We start from the raw sequence: 27,143 nt of genomic DNA, 5'->3' as shown, positions 1-27,143 counted from the left end.
TCTAGGTGCCCCCCTTCACCCGTAAGGGCTATGGTAGTGGTGTACAGTTGTGGGTAGTGGGTTTTTTTTTTGGGGGGGGGGGGAGTTTTGGGGGGGCTCCACACAGAAGGTAAGGGAGCTATGTTCCTGGGAGCATTTTATTAAGTCCACTGCAGTGCCCCCTAGGGTGCCTGGTTGGTGCCCTGGCATGTCAGGGGGACCAGTGCACTACAAATGCTGGCTCCTCCCATGCCCAAATGGCTTGCATTAGGATGTTTTTGACATGGATGTTTGTTTCGAAAATAAGTCAGAAACATTCATGTCTAGGGACGTCCAAATTTAAGGATTTGGACGTCCAACGGTATTTTCGAAACGAAAGATGGACGTCCATGTTTCGAAAATATGGGTTTCCCCGCCCCTGGATTTTGCAGTTTTGCAAGGACATCCAAATCGCAACTTGGACGTTTCATTCGAAAATGCCCCTCTTAGTCATCTTGATTCACGCGGGACTTCTCCATGTCCTTATTCACACTCAACCAAAAAATGGTTGCCAAAATTCTGATTCAAAGTCTACCGTTATAAATAAATATTTCAGTTTGTATGAGGTAGCTATAAGGCTTTTAGGAAATTAGTATCACATCAGTACTCTTCTTAATAAAGAGCAAGCTCAAACTTTAAATTTATTTGATATACTGCCTAGCTATCTAGGCAGTTTACACAATAACCAAATATAAAGCAAAATAAAATATAAAAATAATTTGGAAAGGAAATTACAGATCAATGAGAGGGAGATGCAAAAAATATTTTCATGGTACACAAACTGCTCATGCCCTTTTATGAAACCTATTTCAAGCACTATCATTTTGTCATCTGGCCTACAATCAAAGGAATTGCACATCATAACCAGCTTGCCCCCACAGGAAAAATTATCTTAAGACCTTAAAAATGGCATTTCCTTAGATCTGTATGTAAAGTCTGCCCAGATTATATATGAGTTGATATTTTAGTACTCTAAAAATTCAGTTTCCTGTAGAATATAAATGCACAATATAAACAAAACCAGATCAACCTTCTTCACAGAATTATAAAAATAAACACACATACACAGACTGTAAAGAGATGTGCTGACTTAAATCCCAACAAAAAGCTATCACTTTTTTTTTTTTCTTTAATTAACCTTTATTTACTTGCTTTTCTGAAGGCGGCTGTGAAAACTGAATGGCTGTTTATAGCTATTCTGCAAGCTGTTTTAGATTCTTTAATTTGTAATTTTTCGGTTTGTATTTCCTATCTTTTCATTACTATTTATTCTTTAATTTTTTTAGGGCTGTATTTTGATTAAAGTTTGCAATCGCAATTAATCACACAATTAAAGGTATGTTACTTATTTTTGTTCCCACTGTAGCTCCTTGTGACTCTGGGCAAGGAGCTGCAGTGGGAACAAACACATACCTTTAATCAGGTGATTAATCATGATTAACATTTTAATTGAAATGCAGCCCTACTTATTAATAAAGCAAAACTCCTTCCTCTATAAATGAGATACATCTCTCTTTATTCTAAGAGAGCTTTCACTTAGCTGGGCTAGAGGAAAGAATACTGCTGCAATATCAAGAAGTCTAACATATTAGTGCAGTATAAATACATCTCTCAATATTTTGTTCTCTACGGAAGCAGAGTTCAGCAAGTATTATAGTGAAATCTCTCTCTCCTTTATTTAGTTGTGTCCTTCTGTGTATTTTTTCTAGTTCTTATATATCCATCCTAAACTATGAGGCCACAGCATGTTGGTTTAGATAAAAAGGACACAAAGGCGATACATGTTAATACTATGGGCCCTGTTTACTAAGCCGTGCTGTAGGCAAGCAAACCTTTTAGCACGTACCAAATTATTAGCATGCACTAATGCTAAAGATACCCATAGGAATATAATGGATGTCAACTGTTAGCACAAGCTAATTTTTAGCACGCGGTAACAGGTTTGCTTGCCTACAGCACAGATTAGTAAACAGAGCCCTATATTTTGAGAACAGTGGATGTCTCTGTGAAAGGATTTCCTGTTCTTCCTTGTGAACTTACTTTGTTGCAATCTAATATAAGTTTTCTATCTTTATCACTTGGTGACAAGCTTGAGGAAGGGAGCCTGGACTGAAATATGCACAGGACAAGACCTTGAGATTTCATTCAACATTGTGGCTCAGTACCACGTTTGTTTCTTATTTTGTGAATTTAGTCTGTAGCATTGTTTTTCTTTATTTTTAATTTTCCTATCTTCATGTGTTAATGGATAAGAAAATGTGCTGTCTTTGGCAGTCCATGTAAAGTGTTTAAGGGAGGGTACATTTGCTGACATGTTCTGATCTTGTAACTGAATAAGAAAAGGAGGGTCTGAATCAAGAGATTCAGGACAGAGTGAGTTATTCAAGTGTCAAATTTTAATAAATGTGTTAAAGAATAATCATGGTAACTATTTGAAGGATACAGGAGCGGCAGGAGAGGGGCACTATACAGTAGTTCAAGGCAAGTTAATCTACTTAAAGGCATTAGCAAAACCCAAACTCCCTTTCTTGATACGTCTAGAAAATGGAGTGTGAAAACTGTTTTCTTTAGGAAGACACTGAGCAGTTTGAAGCATTTGTCTTTACAAGACTAAAAAAGGGGTCTTTCCTTAGTTCAAAGCATTTAAACTTACTAAAAAGAAGAGCGTATTGATGTACTTGAATACAATAGGTACAGATACAACTTTGCAACAAGAAACCCAACTGATACCAAACAAGAAAAATTTAACAATGGAATTCTGTAGGAATCACATTGGTTATAATGGAACTACATTCTGTTTGAATCACAAAACATGGTGTCAGAAAATTATCATGGATACTGCTCAACTACACTGAGACCAAACCTGCCTTTACTCAATAAAGCCAACATTGTTCTGAGCAACTGAAATTTGCTGATGCAAAAAAGGTGTTGCTGATAGCTTCAAGGACCTTGGCAGACAAAGAAGCACAAGCTGATCAACATGTCTCTACCAGCATCCATCTCTCATCAACTTAACTCAGTTGTGAATAAGGTAAGCTAGTAAGAAGAAAACTTCTAATTCACCAATCTCATACCAGAGAACCATGATATAACTCAATAGCTCTTAACTAATAATCCATGACACCATCATGGGGGGGGGGGGGGGGTCAGAGAATATATAAAAAGGAAAAACATCAACCCTCTGCATGACAGTTTAGCTTACCTGTCAGAAGCAACAGCAGCAGGAGCAGTGGTATATGGAAAGGCAGCAGCCAGGTTGCCTGAAACACTAGGACTGGGAAGAATGGTGATAATTTGTAGGAACCTGTTGGAGCTGCATGGCCTTCAGGAGGGTACAAGCAGGGGTGGGAATATCAATGGCTACAGAGGCAGAATCATAGGAAGCAATAGAGGCCGTGAGGACTGTGCAACCAAAACAGGGGTAATGAAGGCTTAGACAGAATCAGCAACAGCATAAACCTATATCAGGAGCTGCAATAGAAACAAGACCAGTGGTAGACCATGGGGTCAGGAAGAGCAGTGACAGGTGAGAAAAAGAGAAAAAAATAGAAACACGAACAGCTGGGGAAAGAAATAGAGATAATAGGGGAAAGAAGGAGAGACATATTGTGGTGACTAGCGTAGTGGTGGTGGTGGTGGGGGGGGGGGGGAAGCAGGGTATCCTCAAATGCTTTGGAGGTTAGGAACCCCTGGAATAAGCACTTATCTGATTTTGGATTCTATATATTCAGATGACAGAACAATAAAAGTCTGAGACAGAGAGAGAGGTGGAGGGAGAGGGAGAGAAGGACTGAAGGATCCCCCTCCACCAGCTCTTCCTGGCATGAAATCCCTGGTCTACTGTGAAACTGAGTTTATAAAGTTTTTGAAGCCGCTTAATCTCCTTCCTACTAACAGATTCCAAGTGACAGTAAGACTGGGCTATCATTTATGCTAAGTATTTAAACTTTCAGCTCTCTATAGTGCAAGAGGCTACTTTAACAATACTCTTAACAGTTTTGATTCATATATAAATCAGACTATTTTCTACACGATACTAAATTGAAAGCAACTTTCTAGCATTATTTATTCCTACTGCAACTCATTTCCTGCCATAATAAACCTTTAATGTAAGCCAAGATGAGACTACGAGAATCTTATCTGATGAACGGGATTTGTAATTCTAAAATCTAAGTATTTCTGTAATTGTTGGCACTTCAACCTACAAAATTAAAGCACCATAGAAAAATGAAAGCAGACTAGGACCAAATGGTCTACCGAGTCTGCCCATCCATACCATCTTCTAAACCTTCCCCTCCCTTAGAGATCCTAGGTACTTATCGCAAGATTTTTTGAATTCAGATACCGTCTTCGTTTTACCACCTCCACCAGGAGATAGTCCCATGAATTCACCATCCTTTCGGAGGAAGTATTTCACTAGATTACTCCTGAGTCTATCCCCTTTCACTTTCATCATATGGCCCCTCATTTCAGAGCCTCTTTTCAGCTGAAACACGTGCCTCCTGTGCATTTATGCCATGGTGGTATTTAAACATCTATTTTCCCTTTGTGTCCTTACTTCAGGGCCGCCAAGAGGGGGGTGGGGGGGGGGGGGGGACAAAATTCTCTGGGCCTCCAAGGAGGGCCCGGCGCTGCAGTCCCCAATCTCACCCACCCTCGGCTCCGTCGACCATCCGCCACCGGGCTGGGCCCCCCGCATTGAAATCATCACAGTGCCTCACCTGTCACCTCCGTGACTGAAAGCGCAGCAGCAGCAGATCGGATTTGCCTCCCTTCGGGCCGTCCCTCCCTGTGTCCCGCCCTCATCTGATGTAACTTCCACGAGGGCGGGACACAGGAAGGGAAGGCAAATCCGATCTGCCGCTACTGCACTTTCAGTCACGGAGCGAGGTGACAGGTGAGGTGTCTTCCCTCCCAATGCTAACTCACCACTTTCCCAGTCCAGTTTTGCCCGCCTCCCTCCACCAAGTCCAGCATCTTTCCTTCTTTCTTCACCCCCCTCCCCCCCCCCCACTCACTCTTCTCTCTCTCTCCCTCCCTCCACTAGGTCCCCCCTCCAGGACCACATATATCCCCTTCTCCCCCCCACCACCACAAATCCAGCATCTCGCCTTCTCCCACCTCCCCTGCCTGACCAATGGCCCAGTTTCTCTCCCTTTCAGGCCTCCTTTCCTGCTGGTGCCGCAACAGCATATTTAAAGTAATGATCACTGCAGAACCTTCACACTCCTATGCTGCTGAAGACCCCGACATCCCACCCCATACAGGAAAAACAAGTACAAATCAGAGAGAGTCTAAAGGCTCTACAACAATTTTTTTTTTTTTTTTTTTTTTTTTTAACTTTGCTTTCCTTTGCCGCAGCTGCACCAGCAGGAAGAGGGAGCAGGAAATTGGGAGCACCAGCAAAATTTAGACAGGCTAGGTCCTATTTCTCTATTTTTCAACACCAGCTTGAAGTATTTAGAGGGTGCTGTGCACCTGCCCCCAAACTACACATGCTCTACATGCTTTTCCCCGCAAATCTCTCCTGTTTGCACCCTTCTCCTCCATCGCTAACTCCAGACTCCGTTCCTTTTATCTCGCCCGTACCTTATGCCTGGAATAGACTTCCTGAGCCATTACATCAAGCTCCATCCCTGGCCGCCTTCAAATCCGGGCTAAAGGCCTACCTGTTTGATACTGCTTTTAATTCCTTACTTGTCACCTGCTCGTAACCTTTATCTTGTCTTCCTCTCTTCTATAGTCCCTTTTCCTTATGTGTCCTATCTGTCTGTCCTACCCTTATCCCTTATTTGTTCTGTCTGTCCTGATTTAGATTGTAAGCTCTTTGAGCAGGGACTATCTTTTCTTCATGTTCAATTGTAAAGCGCTGCGTACGACTGGTAGCACTGTAGAAATGATTTGTAGTAGTAGTAGTTTCCCTTACCATTATGGCATCTTTCTTCAAAAGCTACAGTGGATATTTTTTCCTCTCTGTCATTTACTTTCCAAATATGTTTGTTGCCCTTACAATATTTCCTTTCAGTTTTGTCCAGTGCTTTTCTACTTTCATTAGCTGCTATCATTCAACTAGCAACTCCTTGAGGAACTCTTTCACTTTGAAGTTAGTTGTCCTGAAGTCTAGGATCTAGCTTATAAATCAATTCATTGCCTATGCTCTAATACTAAACCATACCATATGATAACTGCTTGATCCTAGATCGCCCACTACACCAGCAACTTTTATTTGTAAGCATCATGTCTATTATTCCCCCTGCCCTCCTGCAACTTTGAGACCTACAAGGAAAAATCTACTTCGGAGCCGGCGGAAATGTTCTAGCATGGCTGAAAGGTTTTTTAACCACCAGAACCTACCAAGTAAACTCCAACTCAAATTTATCCCCTCCATGGCAACCGGTCTGTGGTGTGCCTCAAGGCTCGCCGCTTTCCCCTACTCTCTTCAACGTAATGCTGATTCCCCTGGCCACAGCCCTTTCAAAGCTTGGACTTCACCCATTTATCTATGCAGATGACGTCACTATTTACATCCCTTTTCGGACAAATTTCACTGAAATAACTAATGAAATCAGCCTTGGGATAAACACCATGCTCACTTGGGCTAACTCCTTCAAATTAAAGCTTAATACAGAAAAAAAACTCATTGCCTTATTCTTTCCTCTCCCTTTAACAAATTCAGACCCGCTACCTTAAACGCACCAGGCCTTACCCTGCCCATCTCTGAGAGTCTACGAATACTAGGAGTTATTGTGGACCGGAACTTAACACTGTTGGATCATACCACCTCACCCACCAAGAAAATATTCTTCTCTCTCAGGAAACTAAAACGATTAAAGCCTTATTTCCCAAGAGGAGTATTTTGTAATTTAGTCCAATCACTAGTCTTAAGCCGAATCGATTACTGCAATGGCATATACGCAGGGTGGAGACCTACTTCTCAAAAAACTACGAACTGCTCAAAACACAGCAGCTCGACTTATCTTCGGAGCATCAAAGTTCAACAGTTCCAGACCTCTTCGTGAGACGTTACCCTGGCTTCCTGTACAGGAGCGAATAACTTTTAAAATTTGCACCCTAGTCCATAAGATCCTCTACAGAGCAGCTCCAGCATATATGGATGCCCTTGTCAACTTACCAGCAAGGAATTCGCTCCCATCTTCTCGTTCATACTTAAACCTCCATTACCCTGCGTGTTCTGGTCTCAAGTATAAAACCACATATGCTGCCACCTTTTCCTATATCAGCACTCATTTATGGAATACATTACCTAAATCTGTAAAAAACGGTTCAAGATCATCTGACTTTCAGGAAGTCTATCAAGACCTACTTATTTGGGCAAGCTTACCCTAAAGATCCCGTCCTGCCTCTGTGATTCCTGGACTCCAACTCCTCTAAAGATCTTGTGGACTTAACTACTTTCTCTTAACCCTGTACCTTTCCACCCCTCGTATCACTTTCCATTTATTGTAATTTCCTGTCGCGTCTCTCGCGCTTGCCGCGCTCTCGAGGACCTTGGCATACCTTCAGGCTTCTTCCCCGGGAGCGTGGGGTTTGTGAGTCCTTTAGGCAAAATCACCTTCCAGGTAGAGAGGAGATAAGACTGGACCGGAACTCCGGACTGGAGTTCTACACCGGAACACTCGGAACTGGAACGCACCGGACGGGTGCGCACTGGAGTGGGGCCCACTGGACTGGACACACTGGAGTGGCCCCACTGGACTGAAACATACAGGAGTGGAACCCGCTGGACTGGAACACACTGGAACGGAACCCGCAGAACTGGAACACCCTGGACCTAGGCTTCACCTACACTTGACTGCCTTCCCCCTCGGGTTGAGCCCTCAGGTTCTGGCAGCCGGTAGGACTTACAGGAACAGCAGGAATGAAGGTCCAGGGGTGCCCCCTGGCACCTAGGCGAAGGCAAGGCAGACAAGCAGGGTCTGTCCGGGTTCTGGCAGTCGGCAGGATTCAACACTGTCTCTGGAGGTGGCTAGCAGGACGGCTAGCTAAAGTCACTGTCTCCAAAGGAGGGCTAGCAGGACGGCTAGCAGGAGATGCAACACTGTCTCTGGAGGTGGCTAGCAGGACGGCTAGCTGAAGTCACTGTCTCCGCAGGAGGGCTAGCAGGACGGCTTGCTGAACGGAACACAGTCTCTGGAGGTGGCTAGCAGGACGGCTAGCAGAAGTCACTGTCTCCGCAGGAGGGCTAGCAGGACGGCTAGCTGAACGGAACACAGTCTCTGGAGGTGGCTAGCAGGACGGCTAGCAGAAGTCACTGTCTCCGCAGGAGGGCTAGCAGGACGGCTAGCTGAACGGAACACAGTCTCTGGAGGTGGCTAGCAGGACGGCTAGCTGAAGTCACTGTCTCCGCAGGAGGACTAGCAGGACGGCTAGCTGAACGGAACACAGTCTCTGGAGGTGGCTAGCAGGACGGCTAGCAGAAGTCACTGTCTCCGCAGGAGGGCTAGCAGGACGGCTAGCTGAACGGAACACAGTCTCTGGATAGTGACTAGCAAGGGCAGCCAGTCTAACACTAGGAACAAACACAATCTTGGGATAGTGACTAGCAAGGGCGGCTAGTCTAACACTGGAAACAAACACAGAGAACTAGCAGAGCTATGCACAGGCTACAAGCCACACGGGGCCTAAGCTGGCTAGTCTATCACTGGAAACAAACACAGAGAACTAGCAGAGCTATGCACAGGCTACAAGCCACACAGGGCCTAAGCTGGCTAGTCTATCACTGGAAACAAACACAGAGAACTAGCAGAGCTATGCACAGGCTACAAGCCACACGGTGCCTAAGCTGGCTAGTCTATCACTGGAAACAAACACAGAGAACTAGCAGAGCTATGCACAGGCTACAAGCCACACGGTGCCTAAGCTGACTAGTCTATCACTGGAAACAAACACAGAGAACTAGCAGAGCTATGCACAGGCTACAAGCCACACGGTGCCTAAGCTGGCTAGTCTATCACTGGAAACAAACACAGAGAACTAGCAGAGCTATGCACAGGCTTCAAGCCAGACGGTGCCTAAGCTACTAGTCATGCATTGGAAACAAACACAGAGAACTAGAAGAGCTATGCACAGGCAACAAGCCAGACGGTGCCTAAGCTAACTAGTCATACACTGGAAACAAACACAGAGAACTAGAAGAGCTATGCACAGGCAACAAGCCAGACGGTGCCTAAGCTAACTAGTCATACACTGGAAACAAACACAGAGAACTAGAAGAGCTATGCACAGGCAACAAGCCAGACGGTGCCTAAGCTAACTAGTCATACACTGGAAACAAACACAGAGAACTAGTAGAGCTATGCACAGGCAACAAGCCAGACGGTGCCTAAGCTAACTAGTCAGACACTGGAAACAAACACAGAGAACTAGCAGAGCTATGCACAGGCTTACAAGCCACACGGTGCCTAAGCTAGCTAGTATACACAAACATAGAAACTCACTCAGAGCAAACAATGAAACTGTGTACAGAGCACTCTATACAGCAGGACCTTTAGATGAGATGAGATGAGATGAGATGTGATGAGATACAAAGGCAAAGGCTCTAGTCTTCAGGTGACTAATAAAGCCCATCAACACCAGAGCCACAGGTGCAGCAATCACCTTGCAACCAAACAGAGGCTTGACACACAGAGCAGTCATCCCATAGGAAGGAACAGCGGGAGCCATCTTGGAAACTGGCAGAGACGAAGAGGCGGCAGCCATCTTGGAAGAGGCAAAGCCCACACAGGTGAGGTTCAGTAGGGCAATCAGCACACAGAGCCAGAGAGAACCTAAGACAGACACAGACACAGAGACAAGCAGAAGCCAGCACAGACACTGACTCCCAGAAACAGGGTAAGTCTGAAGGGTGGCACGGCCACAAACGGGACATTTCCTGTTGGTTAACTAAATGTTGTAAGCCACATTGAGCCTGCCAGTGGTGGGAAATTGTGGGGTATAAATGATATAAATAATACATAAAAATGAGAAAAATATTCAAAAAGCAAAGACAAAGAATTATCTAGCAGAGCTAAAAAAAAAATATATGGAAACTTATTTCTGCCAAAAAAGATGTTACAGTACTTTTTACATCTGACATTTTCACCCTTTCCTTTCACCAAAAAATAAAACCTAGAAACAAACAAACAAACAAAAAAAACCTGCAAATAGTGAGTATGAATTCAAATTTGCTAAAAGATGTCTTAACTTTTTATCATGTAGAAGTTGTGTCAGTTTCTGTTTATTGAAACGTGATTTACATAAGTAATGCCATACTGGGAAAAGACTAAGGGTCCATCGAGCCCAGCATCTTGTCCACGACAGTGACCAATCCAGGCCAAGGGCACCTGGCAAGCTTCCCAAACGTACAAACATTCTATACATGTTGTTCCTGGAATTGTGGATTTTTCCCAAGTCCATTTAGTAGCGGTTTATGGACTTGTCCTTTAGGAAATCGTCCAACCCCTTTTTAAACTCTGCTAAGCTAACCGCCTTCACCACTTTCTCCGGCAACGAATTCCAGAGTTTAATTATACGTTGGGTGAAGAAAAATTTTCTCCGATTTGTTTTAAATTTACTACACTGTAGTTTCATCGCATGCCCCCTTGTCCTAGTATTTTTGGAAAGCGTGAACAGACGCTTCACATCCACTCATTATTTTATATACCTCTATCATGTCTCCCCTCAGCCGTCTCTTCTCCAAGCTGAATAGCGCTAGCCTCCTTAATCTTTCTTCATAGGGAAGTCGTCCTATCCCCGCTATCATTTTAGTCGCCCTTCTCTGCACCTTTTCCAATTCTACTATATCTTTCTTGAGAAGCAGCGACCAAAATTGAACACAATACTCAAGGTGCAGTCGCACCATGGAGCGATACAACGGCATTATAACATCCTCACACCTGTTTTCCATACCTTTCCTAATAATACCCAACATTCTATTCACGTTCCTAGCCGCAGCAGCACACTGAGCAGAAGGTTTCAGTGTATTATCGACGACGACACCCAGATCCCTTTCTTGGTCCGTAATTCCTAACGTGGAATCTTGCATGACGTAGCTATAATTCGGGTTCTTTTTTCCCACATGCATCACCTTGCACTTGCTCACATTAAACGTATCTGCCATTTAGCCGCCCAATCTCCCAGTCTCGTAAGGTCCTCTTGTAATTTTTCACAATCCTGTCGCGATTTAACAACTTTGAATAACTGTGTCATCAGCAAATTTAATTACCTCGCTAGTTACTCCCATCTCTAAATCATTTATAAATATATTAAAAAGCAGCGGTCCTAGCACAGACCCCTGAGGAACCCCACTAAACTACCCTTCTCCATTGTGAATACTGCCCATTTAACCCCACTCTCTGTTTCCTATCCTTCAACCAGTTTTTAATCCACAATAGGATATTTCCTCCTATCCCACGACCCTCCAATTTCCTCTGTAGCCTTTCATGAGGTACCTTGTCAAACGCCTTTTGGAAATCCAGATACACAATATCAACCGGTTCCCCTTTGTCCACATGTTTGTTTACTCCTTCAAAGAATTGAAGTAAATTGGTCAGGCAAGATTTCCCCACACAAAAGCCTTGCTGACTCGGTCTCAGTAATCCATGACCTCGGATGTGCTCTGTAATTTTGTTTTTAATAATAGCCTCTACCATTTTCCCTGGCACTGACGTCAGACTCACCGGTCTATAATTTCCCAGATCTCCCCTGGAGCCTTTTTTAAAAATCAGTGTTACATTGGCCACCCTCCAATCTTCCGGTACCACGCTCGATTTTAAGGATAAGTTGCATATCACTAGCAGTAGCTCCGCAAGCTCATTTTTCAGTTCCCACAAATAGGTGGGAAATGTGGGATACAAATGTAACAAATAAATGAACTTTGACACAACTATAAAAAGCAGTATAAGAAACCTTCATCAGACTCCTGCTGTACATAGTATAGATTTTACTGCTGGAGACAGGAAAAGGAAGTGAGATAGAGGAACTAGAAAAATGTTATTGATGGGCTGAGTAACAGGCAATGGACAATCGTGTGTTCAGTTGTTTTAAACAGGGGTGAAGTGTTACAAGGAATGCTATGTGGGAGTGTACAGAATTGAGAAGTTTTGATACACAAGAATCACAATGTTGGATAGCAGTGAATGAAGCGGACAGATTTTGAAATAAGGAGAGGGAAATCAAGTAGTGCCAAAACTGTATACTGGCATTTTGAGGAAGAGATGATTACAGAGCTAAGCAATAAGGTTAACCTTTTCAGTACGGTTTCTTCTTTTGATGCCATGTTGTGAATGAACATTATGATAAACTTGTACTTGATTTCACATAAGCACTAAAAATAATTTTAAAATACCAAGTCCCCTCTGAGATTCTGAAAAACAGATGAACAACATGTGAAAGAAATCGTGATTTCAAGCAAGTACACAATTAACAGAGCTCTGGTCAGATATTAACAAGAACTGAGCAACATGGCACTGAATCAATACTCTATAAACCCAACAAATAATAATGATCTTTTTATATGCAAGCTTATCCGAGTTAAAACACAGTTAATGCTAACACAATACCAAACTCATTTATTGATTTTGCTAAATTAAGTTAAAATGATAAGTAACCTGACGAACAAACTTTTACCTAAGTTTATGAAATGGCTTGCTTACCACCTGTGAAGAAAACGAAAACCTTGCAGTCTCTTTAACATTCACATCCATAGCTTTAAAAATTTGCAATCAGTGCTTGAGTTCTTCTGCATGAAAACACCAGATAAAATCCATTAAGCAGAGCAGAGGCAAAAAGTTGGACTTTTTTTTTCTAAACATTGGAAAAATTCAGAAACTTTAAACCTGAGCAAAGGTCACTAGGATGAACAGTACTGAGCAACATTCATGTGAACCAAACATAACACAGGAGAAGGAACTAGATAAAGTAAAGCAAAAAATGTAATGGACTACATGGAAGGATAGAGTGTCAAGTCAAAAATAGGTTTATGCTCATCAAACAAACACCATTTAAACCAGATAAATCAAAGGACTGATTCTTAATTTTCCTTAAGCAAGTTTGTTTGGTTCCCTCCTTTTTGTGGTTGAAGACTGATGAAATTTATATTACCCAAGAGGATTGTATGTAACTTATTTTCTACATTATGCTTCTCATGTACTTTTGATATTTGCAAACTTACAGTTCTAACAAACCATACAAAGCAAACAAAAATATAACAGGTTCATTCCTAAATAAAGCTTGTTTTCTACTGATCAAATGAAAACTATGCTATCTATTTTGGTTTATCTTTTTAATACCTAAGTCACCTCAAAATAAGTCCCAAGTATTTTTGGTGTTCATGTAAAATCTTATAAAGACACAAATATTACAGGCTTAAATTTGGTTTTCTTTAAATAACAATTAGGTTAAAAAACATATCTAAGTCAAAATATTATATACAATGAGCAAAGCAGGAGTTCTTATGGAGAAGGGGTAACAAATTCATGAGGCAACTGAATATAAAAATGCACTTGCTTAAGAGTTCACTATATCCAGTGCAGATTCGTCACTAAACTTTGACCAGATATGAATAAATTGTTGCCAAGTCTGCAGGGGGGTATATTTCTCAAAGTGCATTAGTACTTTCATACACTAATATTTCAAGTATGCTTAACGCAACAAGGTAATAAAATGTAAACCTATTACTGGGAAAATTTTGCATATAATAGGGATATTTTGCATCCTTTACTTTGTTCTCCTCTTGAATACTTCTAGCTTTCTTTCACCATTACTGAAACCTCTCTATCCAGATTCCCTAAAGATCCTGTTTCAATAGTATCCTTCAAGAATACTGCACATCGAACTATATGGTTCTGGGCAACTGTCGGCTACCCCCCCCCCCCCCCCCCCCCCCCCCATTTTAGTTTAAAAGCTGCTCTCTCTTTTTCAAAAAAGTTAGTGACAGCAGCCTAGTTCCATCCTGGTTAAGGTGGAACCCGTCCCTTTGGAACAGGCTCCCCCTTCCCCACAATGTTGCCCAGTTCCTAACAAATCTAAATCCCTCATCCCTTCACCATGCATTGAGACTTCAGAGCTCTGCCTGCCTCTTGGGTCCTGCGCGTGGAACAGGAAGCATTTCCAAAAATGCTACCCTGGAGAATTTGGATTTCAGCTTTCTACCTAGGAACCTAAATCTGGTTTCCAGAACCTCTCTCCCACATTTTCCTATGTTGTTGGTACCCACATGTACCAAGACAGCCGGCTAAAATCCTATCTAGGTGACACGTGAGGTCCACCACCTTTGCACCCGGCAGGCAAATGACCAGGTGATCCTCACGTCCACCAGCCACCCAGTATTCCACATGCTTAATAACCGAATTACCAACTACAACCACCATCCTAACCCTTCCCTCTTGGGCAGAAGTTCCTGGAGACACATCCTCGGTGCAAGAGGCTATTGCATCTCCTGGTGAGTTGGTCCTGGCTACAGGATTACTTCCAGCTGCACCAGGGTGATACTCTCCTTTTAGAAGGCCTCTCTCCTCCAAGACAGCACAAGGGCTATCAGACTGGAGGTGGGACTTCTCAGCAACAACCCTGTAGGCCTCCTCTATGTACCTCTGTTCCCTGAGCTCCTCTAGCCTCAAGAGAACAGGCTTGTTCTCTGGAGCTAGCTCTTTACATCGAGCACACACACATAACCTCTCACCAACTAGGAGATACTCATGCATGTGACTTTCTAAAAATATTGACCTACCTGCTCCATTAAATGTTACCTTATAAGGGCTGAGCAGCAGTCTTTATGTTTACCCCTGCCTCAGTCCTCAAAATGACTCGTCAGCTGCAAGCATCCCACAGCCAACATATTCTCTAAAGAACATGCCCAACTACCAGTAACATGGACTAAAAGTTGTATAGCTTTCCTTCATAAATAAAGGCTCTAGAACATCTCACGATCCAAAACGCCAACCATATAGTCTACAGAAAATGCCTTAACCTTTATATCACCAAAAAGGAAGCTCTTACACAAATCTTCCATCTAACTGAACATAAGAGGCACATCTGCTGATATCAAGCTCTCCTACACAAGAATAGTCTATCCCCCCATTCAAATATCTTGAAGGTACCAGTACCTAAATTACAAAATCCAAAATGGCTCCTGCTGTAAAAGCAACCTTTCCCTATCGCCACCAGATGTTTTTTTCTTATGAATGTCAATACCGACTCAACAGAAATAAATCAAGTAGATAAATTCCAAGACACTTTCTCCTTTCCCTTAAAATACTTTTATTTTGTGAGCTTATCAATTTCTTACTCCACTTTTTACATTTCTTTCAGGTAATCAAACAGTGCAAATGAATGAAAAAAATAAGCCTCATCTCACGGAAAACTTCCTTTTCACAAAACAATTGTTTCTTTCTTGTGCTAAAGTTAAGCAATGTTCGTTATAACGAACATCAAAATTTATACATAAGCTATCTTCATATAATGATATCATCTTTTTCTTATAGGGAAAGGGGAAAGGGAATGGGACTTGATATCTGCCTGTGTTTTTTTGCAACTATATTCAAAGTAGTTTACATAGTATATACAGGTACTTATTGGTACCTGGGGCAAAGAGGGTTAAATGACTTGCCCAGAGTCACAAGGAGCTGCAGCAGGGAATCAAACCCAGTTCTCCAGGATCAAAGTCCACTGCATTAACCACTAGGCTACTCCAACATAATTGCAATAAGCAATGACCCTCTCTAAATTAGATTATTTTAATGGTCTATATTGTCTTTTCAGGCAACTTGACTGCTAGACTGCATATATTGCAAAACACTGCAGCTTAGATGATCATGGGGCAAACGAGATCAGATCATGCTTCACCTACATTGATCAATTTCATTGGTTACCTAATAAAGCCAAAATTATTTTAAGCTTGCTTGTTGGATATATAAGATGTTCTATGGTATATGTCCAGAATACTTATTTTCTTTATTTTCATTTCCATTATCTCTTATTTCATCACACGCTATAGATTAATGCCTTCTTTATTTTCCAACATTTCTATAAGATTTCAGAAATCTATTGACATTTCCGTATCGGGCAGTTTCAACATGGTGTTTCAAAAACAATTGAAAGCTTATCGGTTTAAAAAAAAAATTCTGCTTCAGTGATAATCCTTTTTGGTATCCGCTGCTTTTCATTATTGTGTAAGTTCATTCTCACGTTATCCGCTTTGAACATTTGGTTAAGAGTTGGCGGACTACAAGAACTGTTACCATTACCAAGCAGGATTGAAAAGGGAGCCTTATTACACAATTCATAAATTAGGTTCTCTTTGAAACACAAGAATAGCTATACTGGTCCAGACCGATGGTCCATCTAGCCCAGTATCCTGGTTCCAGATTTCTAGATGATTAAGTTGCACAAATTGTACCCAACGTTTCTCCAATAAAGCTATAAATTTGAGCAAAAAAATATGAGAAAATGTTTCTGTCATACAGAATTTATGAACATCTGTCATCACTCTGCATTGCACTTACCACACTACATGGCATTCAGTTTTGTTAACAACAAAAACTAAGAAGCTTTATGTAATGACAGCTCAGGTGCCCACAATTGTACCTAAACCTGGCCCAGGCTTTAATCTCTAATGTATCTCCGAGATCACACTGCAAAATCTTTACCTACATATCTTACAGTCTGACACCACTTCAGTGGACTTATAATAGTTGTTGCCACCAATTTGAGAAGAGTGATTGTTTCTCTACAGAGGTTTATGTAATCTGACACTTAGCAATAACTTTAAATTTATTTTAGCATTTAAAACACCATCTCAGATGAAACCATTAAATTAAGGGAACTGGGTAAAACATTTAAGACATGAAAAAAAAAATCCCTTACAAGCTTCTGCTAGTATTGGGTTCTCCTCAAAATCTTCCTCTCGCATCTCTCTAGTTCAGCCCCCCAATTTTCCACACAGTCCTCCTTACTTTGTTTCTAGCAGGATCAGGAACCTTTCCTCTATCATGTTCCACCTTCTCCAACACAACTTCTTGTGTCCATGCCAGAGGAAAGGGCCCCCCCAATGTTGCCTGTCTGGATCACTGCTGGATTGGATACAGAAACAATGTAAGGACTGTGGGGAGGGGACGGAAGGAAGGAAGGAAAGAAAAGGGAGAGATACAGATTCAACCAGCCAAGTAAAAAAAAAAAAAAAAAAAATACAGCACACGGGGGTTGGGAGATCCTCCCCATTTGCAAATACATACATTATATGTATTAAAATACAACAAATATTTTTGCATGGAATGGAACATCTAATATTAGTGCAATATGCAAGCAGAAACAAAAAGAGAGACATTTAACTTGAAGACATTCACACTACTGCTATTAAAGTGCTATTGATAGGTTATTGACAGAACTTGACTGGTACATACCCATTGTGATATCATCAAAAATGGATTGTCTGAAGATGTAAGGGATCATCACCTGGCATCCAATAACCATTTAGTATGATTTAGTATTAGGAAACAGGAGGAGAGAGTCATACCTGTTAAATTTCCTTTCCTGTAGTGAGACCACACCATCCTGAACAAGCAGGTGTTATCCCTTCTTACCAGAGGATGGAGGCAGAGAAACTGACCTTTTCCAGTTACATCATGGGTATAACCTGCTGATGCTCATTGGAAAACTACTACTACTTATCATTTCTATAGCGCTACAAGGCATACGCAGTGCTGTACATCATACGTAAAAAGACAGTCCCTGCTCAAAGACTCCAGCATACATTTGTCAAAGAAGAAGATCCCTTTTTGAAAGCAAGCCCATGTTCCATCAACTATTTCAGCTATAATGAGCTGAATTTCAATTTTTCCCATTAAAAAAAAAAAAAAAAAAAAAAAAGAACAGCACTGCAGAGAAATCCAAGTCATAGTAGCACTGGAAAACTAAGGGAAGGTCTCAAGTTGGTACAGCCTGACTGTTAACATGTATGACTACAAATTTCACCCTCCTTAGCATCTTGGCCGTACCATCCTGAGCAAGTAGGATGTACCCAAGCTGGCTGATGTAGTGTATCTAGATTTTCAGAAAGCTTGACAAAGTTCCATTTGAGACTCCTGAGAAAATCAGAGTCATGGGATAGAAGGCAATTTGTGGATTAGGAACTGGTTATTAGACAGAAAACAAAGAGTAGGCTTAAAAGGCCATTTTTCCTGAATAGAGGAAGGTGAACAGTGGAGTGGCACAGAGATCTGTACTGGGACCGGTACTATTTGCAGATGACAAAAAACTATTCAATGTTGTTAAAAACACAAGCGGATTGTGAAAAACTTTAGGAAAACACTAGGAAATTGGAAGACTGGGCATCCAAATGGCAGATGAAATTTAATGCGGACAAATGCAAATTGATGCACATTGGGAAGAATGGGAACGGGAAATGGGACTTGATATACCACCTTTCTGTGGTATTTTGCAACTACATTCAAAGCGGTTTACATATATTCAGGTACTTAATTTGTACCTGGGGCAATGGAGGGTTAAGTGACTTGCCCATAGTCACAAGGAGCTACAGTGGGAATCAAACCCAGTTCCCCAGGATCAAAGTCCGCTGACTAACCACTAGGCTAATCTTCCACTCCAAATCATAATCACCTAATACTAGCATCCACCTTGGGAATCAACACCCAAGAAAAATAGATCTAGGTGTCACTGTAGACAATACACTGAAATCTTGTCTAGTGTGCAGCGGTGTCGGCCAAAAAAGCAAACAAGATGCTAGAAATTAGGCAAGGAATGGTAAATAGTTGCAAAATATGATACTACTACTAATTATTATTTCTATATCACTACAAGACATATGCAGCGCTGTATACTAAATATGTAAGAAACATTCACTGTTCTGTTAACAATAAACCTGTTAGTTTATTGGCTCTGTTGTCCTAGACTGAGTCCTGGTGGTTTGTGTGTTAGGTCTGTGGGACCCCTGAGAGAGTGTGGCCCCAGTGTCCTAGAAATCACTGGGGAGCATCCTGAGAGTGTGAGACTCACCCAGGGGCAAGTGGGACCCTGTTGGTGGGAGGAGGGTGCTAGTATAGAGCACAGGCACAGGTGTAGGCAGGCCTGAGCAGTGCTTGGGATAGACCCTCTAGGTGGCTGCAGGGTTAGCCCCAGGTGGGTGTTAGGCATTCCATGACAGCCTGCAATTCTGAAAGATTGCTGAGCCAACCCAATAGCTACAAAGTAAAAACCCCAAACAACGTTTTCAAAGTGAGATTCTTAAGAGTCGCAGCCCTCAAAGGCTCAAAGGGTGAGCCTGACAAAACATTATGGACGAAACTGAGGTCACACAGAGGTATAGCGGGTACACACAGCTGTTTGACCCTGTGCAAAAAGCAAAGTATGCTGCCTCAGAGACACCAAGGACTTTGCCTAGCAGGTTACAGCCATCACCTGGACCTTCAAAGAGTTAAGGACCAGCCCTTACTTAAACCCCCGCTGAAGGTATTCCAGGACCACAGGGAGCTGCACCCATCAAGGGGAAATGTTGTGCTTCTCACCATCTGTGCTCGAAAGCATGCGAAACGACATACATCTCTTAAGGGCTCTGAGGCAAGCACAGATGAAAATTGGAAAACCCTTGTTTCACTAGGCGCCAAACTGGGGCCAAACTGTAAGCCAGAAAGGATCTGAATACTGCATTTCCACTGGTCCTGCATCATAAATCCTCCCCCCACCTGGAGCAGCAGAGGGCTCCACCAGTAGACATATCAAATCTGCGTATCATGGACAGCAAGGCTAGTCCAGCATGACCAGAAGCAGCAAAAATGTGTACCATCCTATCAGTGGCCTGGAAGAGAACTTCTCTCCTGTGGCTGAAAGTGCATGCTCTTGGTATTTAATTACAAAGCTATCGGACTGAACTGCGGAGGAACCAAGTGGAAAACCAGGAGCTGAAAGGCTGTACAGTTGGATCTCATTCCCTCAAGTGAAGTGAATGGCAATTGAGGAAGTCTTCCTAGACATTCACCTTCCTGGCAAAATGCCCCAACACCACCGCCACACTTTAGCTTTCCCCCCTTGCTTTGTCGGAAAGGGGCTTGGCCATTGTTTACATCATTTGGACCACCTACTCTGGAATCAGGGGGTGAAACTCAACTAGCGCTAGTCAGATGGCTCTTGCCCCAACCAACTGATGGGCCAAACCTCCTGCTGGGACCAGCAACCCTGAGCCACATGGTTCAGGCAGTGGGCTCCCCAAATCAAGACAACTGGTATAGGTGGTCACCACCATCCACTGGGGGAGGTGGCGTCCAGAAGAACTTCCTTCAGCAAATACTGGAGGCAGTCCCACCAATCCAGGCACTGGCAGACTTGGTCTGTCCAGGGAGCTGAACCTCAAAGTCCTGCAAGCAGACTAAAGGAACCTCATGTAGGCTCTGGCTTGGTTGCCATTTTCTCCGCTTTCTCAGCGAGGGTTCCTCCGGGGTCTATCCGAATATAATTAGCAACACAAGTGTGTAGAGTGAAGTCACAACCCCTGAAGACGCATATCAGCAAAACACAATTATGTAGGGTGTGGCAGGAGTTCAGACTTTTTCCTCCAGCGTGAGGAGAGAGTTACGTAGAGGAGGAGACTCGAGGAAAGTGATTGGAATTTAAGTGGAAAAATAAGACATCGTAGTAATTGACTGGTTTTTGAATATAAATCGGAAACGGTGTGGCAAAGTATAAGAACACATTATTAAAGGAAAAAGAAGGTGGTATTTTGTTGGTATTTAAGTGACACTGTCACTCAGTGGAAAAATAGAAAAAAAGGAAAAGAAGAACAGAAGAGCCAGGGCTACTGGACATATACCACTGGCAGTTGATGAGAAATGTGTACTTAATTAAAAAATAGAAAAATAATGTATATGAAGATTGGATAACATTTCTTGAATGATCTACAATGTGAGCTTTATGTGCGATAACCTTGTACGATTAGAATGGTAGGAGTGAATGTGAGTATAAATGAGGCTACGATTAAGGAAGTTTTAACTAACTGAATGTGTAATTTAAATATAAAGGTTTAATAAAGTAAATTGATACATAAAAATGGAAAAGTGATTACATTGGTAAAGTAATGTAAACTGTAATCAGATTGAAATTAAGTAACTCAATAAGGATATAGAAGTATATTCATTAGGGATATCCTGAAAACCTGACCTGTTGGCAGCCTTTAAGAACTGGGAATGAAGATGAAAGTCCTACAGCAGGGTGGGCAACCTGAAGAATATAAGAATAGCCATAATGGGTCAGGCCAATGGTCCATCTAGTCCAGTATCCTCCTTCTGACAGTGGCAAATCCAATAAACATGTTTCCTTGCCAGCATCCATCTCTCATTACTTGGCTATGGTTTTTGCATGAATGGACAAGACAACTTCTGATTTGTCCATTCTGTACCTGTAAACTCTGGTGCAACCAGCTTTCAGAATTTGCACATTTGCTTGAAGTGATAAAGCCAGCAAAATCTCTTTAAAAAGTAAAAGACAAAGGGGTTAGATGATAGGAGTTACTCTTGGTATGCTGTTAATCAAAACCTCAAGCTCTTTTCTCTAGGATTACCACCTTGCACGCTGTCTTGATTCCATTCTTAGCAGTGCAAGTCTTCATGGCTGGGGAGCACTATGACTGGGCTAGGTGATCCAAGGGACTTGGTCTTTCCTGGAGTCGTTGTCCATCAAGTGCCTGGAAACAAGAGTGGTATGCCTGGCCTTGATAGTTCACAATGCCATAGCAGTGGCTTACATAAACAAGGCAGCACCCACAGACAGGTGGTGGCATTGAAAGCTGAAAGTTTCTGGTGTTGGTTGGAGCTGCACTTATCTGCAGTACACATAGCGGGCAAGGACAATGTCCAGGCAAACTTCCTCAGTCACTCTCAGTTCGATTGGGAGAGTGGGAGCTGGGGCAGGGGGCCTACCGGCTCCTTCAGGATTGTTGGGGGGCTGCTGGTGTTCGACTTGATGGCCACAAGTTCCAATGCCAAGATGGTGTAATTCTTCAGTCACTGGAGGGTGGTGGCTTCATGGGAGGTAGATGCCCTGGTGCAGCTGTGGCTGATGGAGGAGCCCCTGTGTATTTTATTTATTTGTTGCATTTCTGTCCCACATTTTCCCACCTATTTGCAGGCTCAATGTGGCTTACATTATGCTGTAATGGCGATCGCCATCTCCAGAGTGAGAAATACAAAGTGGTATTGCATTAAAGTTCGTAAGTATGCGTTATATATTTTAATAACTGTCTACACACACGGCCATGATCTCAGAACATGCGGCACCACCACAGGACAGAGCCGGTGGAGACAGGAATCCACACACCGCAAAAGCAAACAATATCCACAGAGCACATCCAAAACGCAACTCCCATCCTCTCACTTCCATCCTCCAAAACTCCAGACAGCAGATGCAAACCAGCAGGATCCAAAGCAGTCCAAAACAAGCAAGGCCAGAATCAACACAGCCCACACCCAGGATTCACCCCTGGGTTCAAAAAGCAAAACCACGTGCATGCAAGAACTGGACTAACAAACCAAAACAAAGCCCAAAGCAAATGCCCTCTTTTTATTTATTTTTCCCTCTGTGGCTTCTAAAAGGCCAGCTGTTGTGCATGTTTGTGTGCCATCCTTATCTTGATCTTCTGGTGGCTTTGGCCTGCCGACTGTGTATACAGAGCTATTTTGACTGCTGGCAGCCTAGCTGCTTCCTGTACCTGAAGGCCGTAGGCTCCTATGTCAGGGATCAGTAGAAATGGAAGATCCAGATCACTTCTTGTTTGTTTGACCTGCATCAGGGCCTAGCCCTGAATGCCATTAAGGTCCAGGTGCCTGCCCTTTTCAGTTTTTGGGGCAAAGTGTATGGTCTCTCCTTGGCAGTGTATAGGAAGGCTCCCTGGTTTTTGAAGGGGGGGGGTACTCATTTGTGTCTCCAGTGCATCCTTCCTTTCCTTCTTGGGACCTGAACTTGGTTCTTTGGGTGCCCTCGGGGGCTCCCTTCGAGCCGTTGCAGCTTACCCCTATTAAGGACCTTACCCTTGTGGCTTCCAGAAGGGAAGGCACTCACGCATGTGCAATGAAGTATGTCATCACGCTCCACAAAGCTCTCATTAGACTTTGGTAATTTCCGGACCGGGTGACACGGGTCGGCATCACCCACTTGTGAGAATTATAAGCCTGCTTGTCCTTGGAGAATCTATTTTAGACCTTCTGCTCATTCCAATAATGATCTAACAGAATCCCTTATTCATAGGATTATAAGAATGAAGAGAGTATTGCTATGCCAACCATACATTTCAGATTACTGCCTCTAAAAGTCAGGCTCTTTTCCTTTGATAGTGCAAGAAAACTGTGAACGTGATCTCATTTGTTTTCAGTAAGGTGATGGAACATGAAACAACAATTTATTTTTTTTATTTATTGCATTTGTATCCCACATTTTCCCATCTCTTTGCAGGCTCAATGTGGCTTACAATACATCATGTGTACTGGGAATATGCTAAAAAATAGACATTTAGTGTTACAGAAGGATATTGGGCAACATGATAATGATAAAACATGAAAATAATATAACAATCAGATATTGTAAGGCAGTTCTAATATGTGTAGGAGTTGTGTATATTCACATTGGTTGGTCTTTGAGGTATGCCTTGTTAAAGCGATGGGTCTTCAGTAGTTTGCGGAAGTTTGTTAGTTCGTGGATCGCTGTGTGCTCAGGTAGTTAAAGTTTGACGCGTGCATTAGTTTGTATTTTAGACCTTTGCAGTTAGGTAAGTGTAGATCAAGGAATGTGCGGGATGATCTTCTGGCATTCCTGAGTGGTAAGTCTATCAAGTCTGACATGTAGGCTGGTGCATCTCCGTGAATGATATTGGGAGCATATTTTGAACGTGATGCATTCTTTGAGTGGGAGCTAGTGTAGTTTTTCTCGTAGGGGCTTAGCACTCTCATATTTTGTTTTGCCGAATATGAGTCTAGCTGCAGTATTCTGGGCTGTCTGAAGTTTCTTGATTATTTGCTCTTTGCAGCCAGCGTAGAGTGTGTTGCAGTAATCTAGACGACTGAGCACCATTGATTGTACCAGGCCACGGAAAACGTTTCTTGGAAAGAAAGGTCTTACTCTTTAATTTCCACATTGAGTGGAACATCTTCTTGGTTGTGTTTTTTGCGTGGCTCTCGAGTGTTAGGTGTCGATCAATGTTAACTCCAAGAATTTTTAGGGTGTCCGAAATTGGAAGGTTCAGGTTTGGTGTATTAATGGCGGTGAATTTCTTCTTGTTATGTTGAGAGGTCAGTGAGTATTAGGCACAGGGTTTTTTCTGCATTGAGTTTCAGCCGAAATGCATCCGCCCATGAGTGCATGATATGGAGACTTTGGTTAATGTCATTGGAAATTTCCTTTAGATCTTGCTTGAATGGGCTGTATATCGTTACGTCGTCTGCGTAAATATACGGGTTAAGGTTTTGGTTTGATAATAGTTTGGCCAGGGATATCATCATTAAATTGAATAGAGTCGGTGAGAGGGGGGATCCCTGTTATATATTTGCATATAATCAATCTGACTAGTGCTATACACATTAGGAATTGTAGTTGTCTAACACTGGGTTTGTCTGCCCTGCTGCTTACCAAGTAGCACATCAGTCCTAGACAATCACTGGAGTGGAGGAGGAACCTAATGGTTGGTGCAGTGATTTGAGAACCTGGGGAAACTGGAATCTATTCCCACTGCGGTTCATTTAACCCTACACTGCCCCAGGTACGAAAACGTAGACTGTGTGGGACATAGAAAGTAAGAAAGTAATTGCATATAATAAACCGCTTTGGTTGTACCACAGAAAGGCGGTATATCAAATCCCAAACCTTTGAACATGAACTTCTGAGTTTACTTCATAAAAGGGTAAAATAAAATCCACCAGTGCCAACCATGTAGCTTAGGTAGAAAAATCTCTTTTCTGTTCCTACCAGGACTTCTACCTTAACTAGTTTGGTAACTCTCCAGGCTGCACCGTTATGTAAAGCTCTGAATGGTTCCGATCACTAATCCCTTTACCCCATTTTATACATAGCTTCTTCAAAGTTCTTTGCCAAGACTATTCAAAAAAAAAAAAAAAAAAAAAGTTTTCAGTTCTGCTTCACCTAGCCACTGAATTATTAACATGAAACATAACACATTTGCCCTTGTACTGGCCAAGGAGTACAATAATTTTGCTGTGTCCACACAAAAATAGTTTAACCTATTGAATCATATATAAAAGCTCCATTAAGAGTTTTCACACACCAGTGGTGTGCTCAATGCTACATTAGATCAAGTGAACTAGAAAGGTTAAAAATATATTGCAGTTTCAATAAATTGACAGTAATCACTTCTAAAAGGAACTAGCCATTGAGCCCATAAAAACGGAAGGGGGGGTTTGAAAGCCCCCCCCCCCCAGGATAGGTTGCCGCCGCCCCTCCCCCCCGGAGTCGGCGCCGCCGCCCCCCTCCCCCCCGGAGTCCCCTCTGCCACCCCTCCACCCGGGCCAGGTACCTGGCTTCACTATTCAAACCGCCGGAACGCAGCACAGAGCTCATCTGAGCTGCCGTCGGCCTTCCTTCTTCTCTGCGTGTGTTCCGCCCTCGTGTGACGTAACGTTGGCGAGGGCGGGACACAGGCAGGTAAGGAAGGCCAACGGCAGCTCAGATGAGCTGTGTGCTGCGTTCCGGTGGTTTGAATAGTGAAGCCAGGTACCCGGCCCGGGTGGAGGGTGGGTGGCGGCGGCGACTCCGGGTGGGTGGGGGGAACGGTAGCGGCAACCCTGGGGGGGGGGGAAGCGGTGGCGACGGCGGTTCCCTCACTCGCAGGTGCGCAGGTTCCCTCTCTGTCACGCCCCCGTCATCACGTATTGACGCGGGGGCGGGACAGAGAGGGTCTCTACTGCGCATTTGTGAGTGAGTACGCCTCTTGCCATTTATATGTTTGATGTTAAGATCAGTTTATGTTGGAAGGTCAGATAAATTATCCTTCTTGCAAAACTACAAATATTGCCAGATTACAAAACAAAGCCTCATTTCTGAGGCATAGAATCTCAGGAAAAACTAGCACAGAAAATCATAAAAACAACTTTCAACCCCTACATGCTAAACTAGCAAAGGCGATTTCTACAACATGAAAATTGTTTTAACCAGTAAAACAAAAGTGCATGAGAAACGCAGGACCTGGATTAACGCATTCAGTGATTCATACATAGCTAATGGTGGAAATAGAAGCCCAGTTACATAAAACCTAGGACACGAGTACATTTTCAACAGTGATTTTATAAATCAGGGGTATTGAAAAGGCCGCATGATCAGAAAGCTATACGTGCAGGCACATAACTATTTTAGCCTGTTATAGCATGACTTATAATTAAAATCTGTAAATCTCTTGAAATTGTAACTTCATATTTGTCAAACAGCATTGTAATGCTTCAAAACCATATGTGCTAGCTATTGGCAAAAAAAAATTTGATGTCCCTGCTCTAAATAAAAGGAAAGATCTGGCTAACTTTCACCCAAAGTTATTTTGCCACCAATTTGAGCATTACCTAGCCACAGAGCAAAGGAGTAAAGAAAAGCCTGATATTAGAAGGAGGCAAGAGATAAAAAGTCAAGGTAGATGATGCAAAAGAGATGAAAACGATAGGTTTGGAACAGTTCCGAGGTAAGAGATGAAAAGCTCAAGAAAAATACACAAAAGGCAGTAAGGGGGAGGATTCAAGATGGAGATCAAGCAGGATGTGCGAGGCGGACGCTCGATACATACTTTGTAAAGTTACCTTTTTCCTCATAAGAACATGCCAAAAAGGGTAAGCCAAAGGGACGACCCCTCCCGAAGCAAGTACCCTCCTTACCTGGGCAACCGTCAATATCCACATTTTTGGTATCGACCCCGATTCCGGGCATTTCCGCTAATGGGGCAAGGAAGAGCCCTGTTCAGGAGAGTGAATTATCACTTAGCCCGTTAGGACCCGCAACCCCTCCACCTCCGCAAACAGACGGAATTGCTGTACCGAATCTTCGAGTTGAAACAGATTCGAAGGGGTGGCGGACCCCGTCAGTGGAAGCGACACCCAAAAATATATCTGGGACGATGGCGGGAGAACGACTACCAG

At 42.8% G+C, this 27,143-nt stretch overlaps 1 protein-coding gene across 3 annotated transcripts in view; it reads right to left on the bottom strand.

Annotated features, from left to right (window-relative positions):
* The window catches only part of ATP11C (ATPase phospholipid transporting 11C), a 265,355-nt gene that overhangs the window by 220,446 nt on the left and 17,766 nt on the right, over nt 1–27,143 (bottom strand). For 2 of the 3 annotated variants that reach the window (XM_030210361.1, XM_030210363.1), the window contains exon 1: nt 12,672–12,746. The exons of the other annotated variant lie outside the window; for it this stretch is intronic. In XM_030210361.1, the coding sequence (XP_030066221.1) occupies nt 12,672–12,722 (51 nt within the window). In that variant the 5' untranslated portion in view covers nt 12,723–12,746. Of the gene's footprint in view, nt 1–12,671; nt 12,747–27,143 lie in introns of those variants that run through there. 3 annotated transcript variants of the gene reach the window in all.

This window comes from Microcaecilia unicolor, chromosome 7 (genome assembly GCF_901765095.1).
Source record: "Microcaecilia unicolor chromosome 7, aMicUni1.1, whole genome shotgun sequence".
NCBI classification, from domain to species: domain Eukaryota; kingdom Metazoa; phylum Chordata; class Amphibia; order Gymnophiona; family Siphonopidae; genus Microcaecilia; species Microcaecilia unicolor.
The sequence above is the reverse complement of the archived record's forward strand: the minus strand, read 5'-3'. Positions and strand labels throughout refer to the sequence as shown.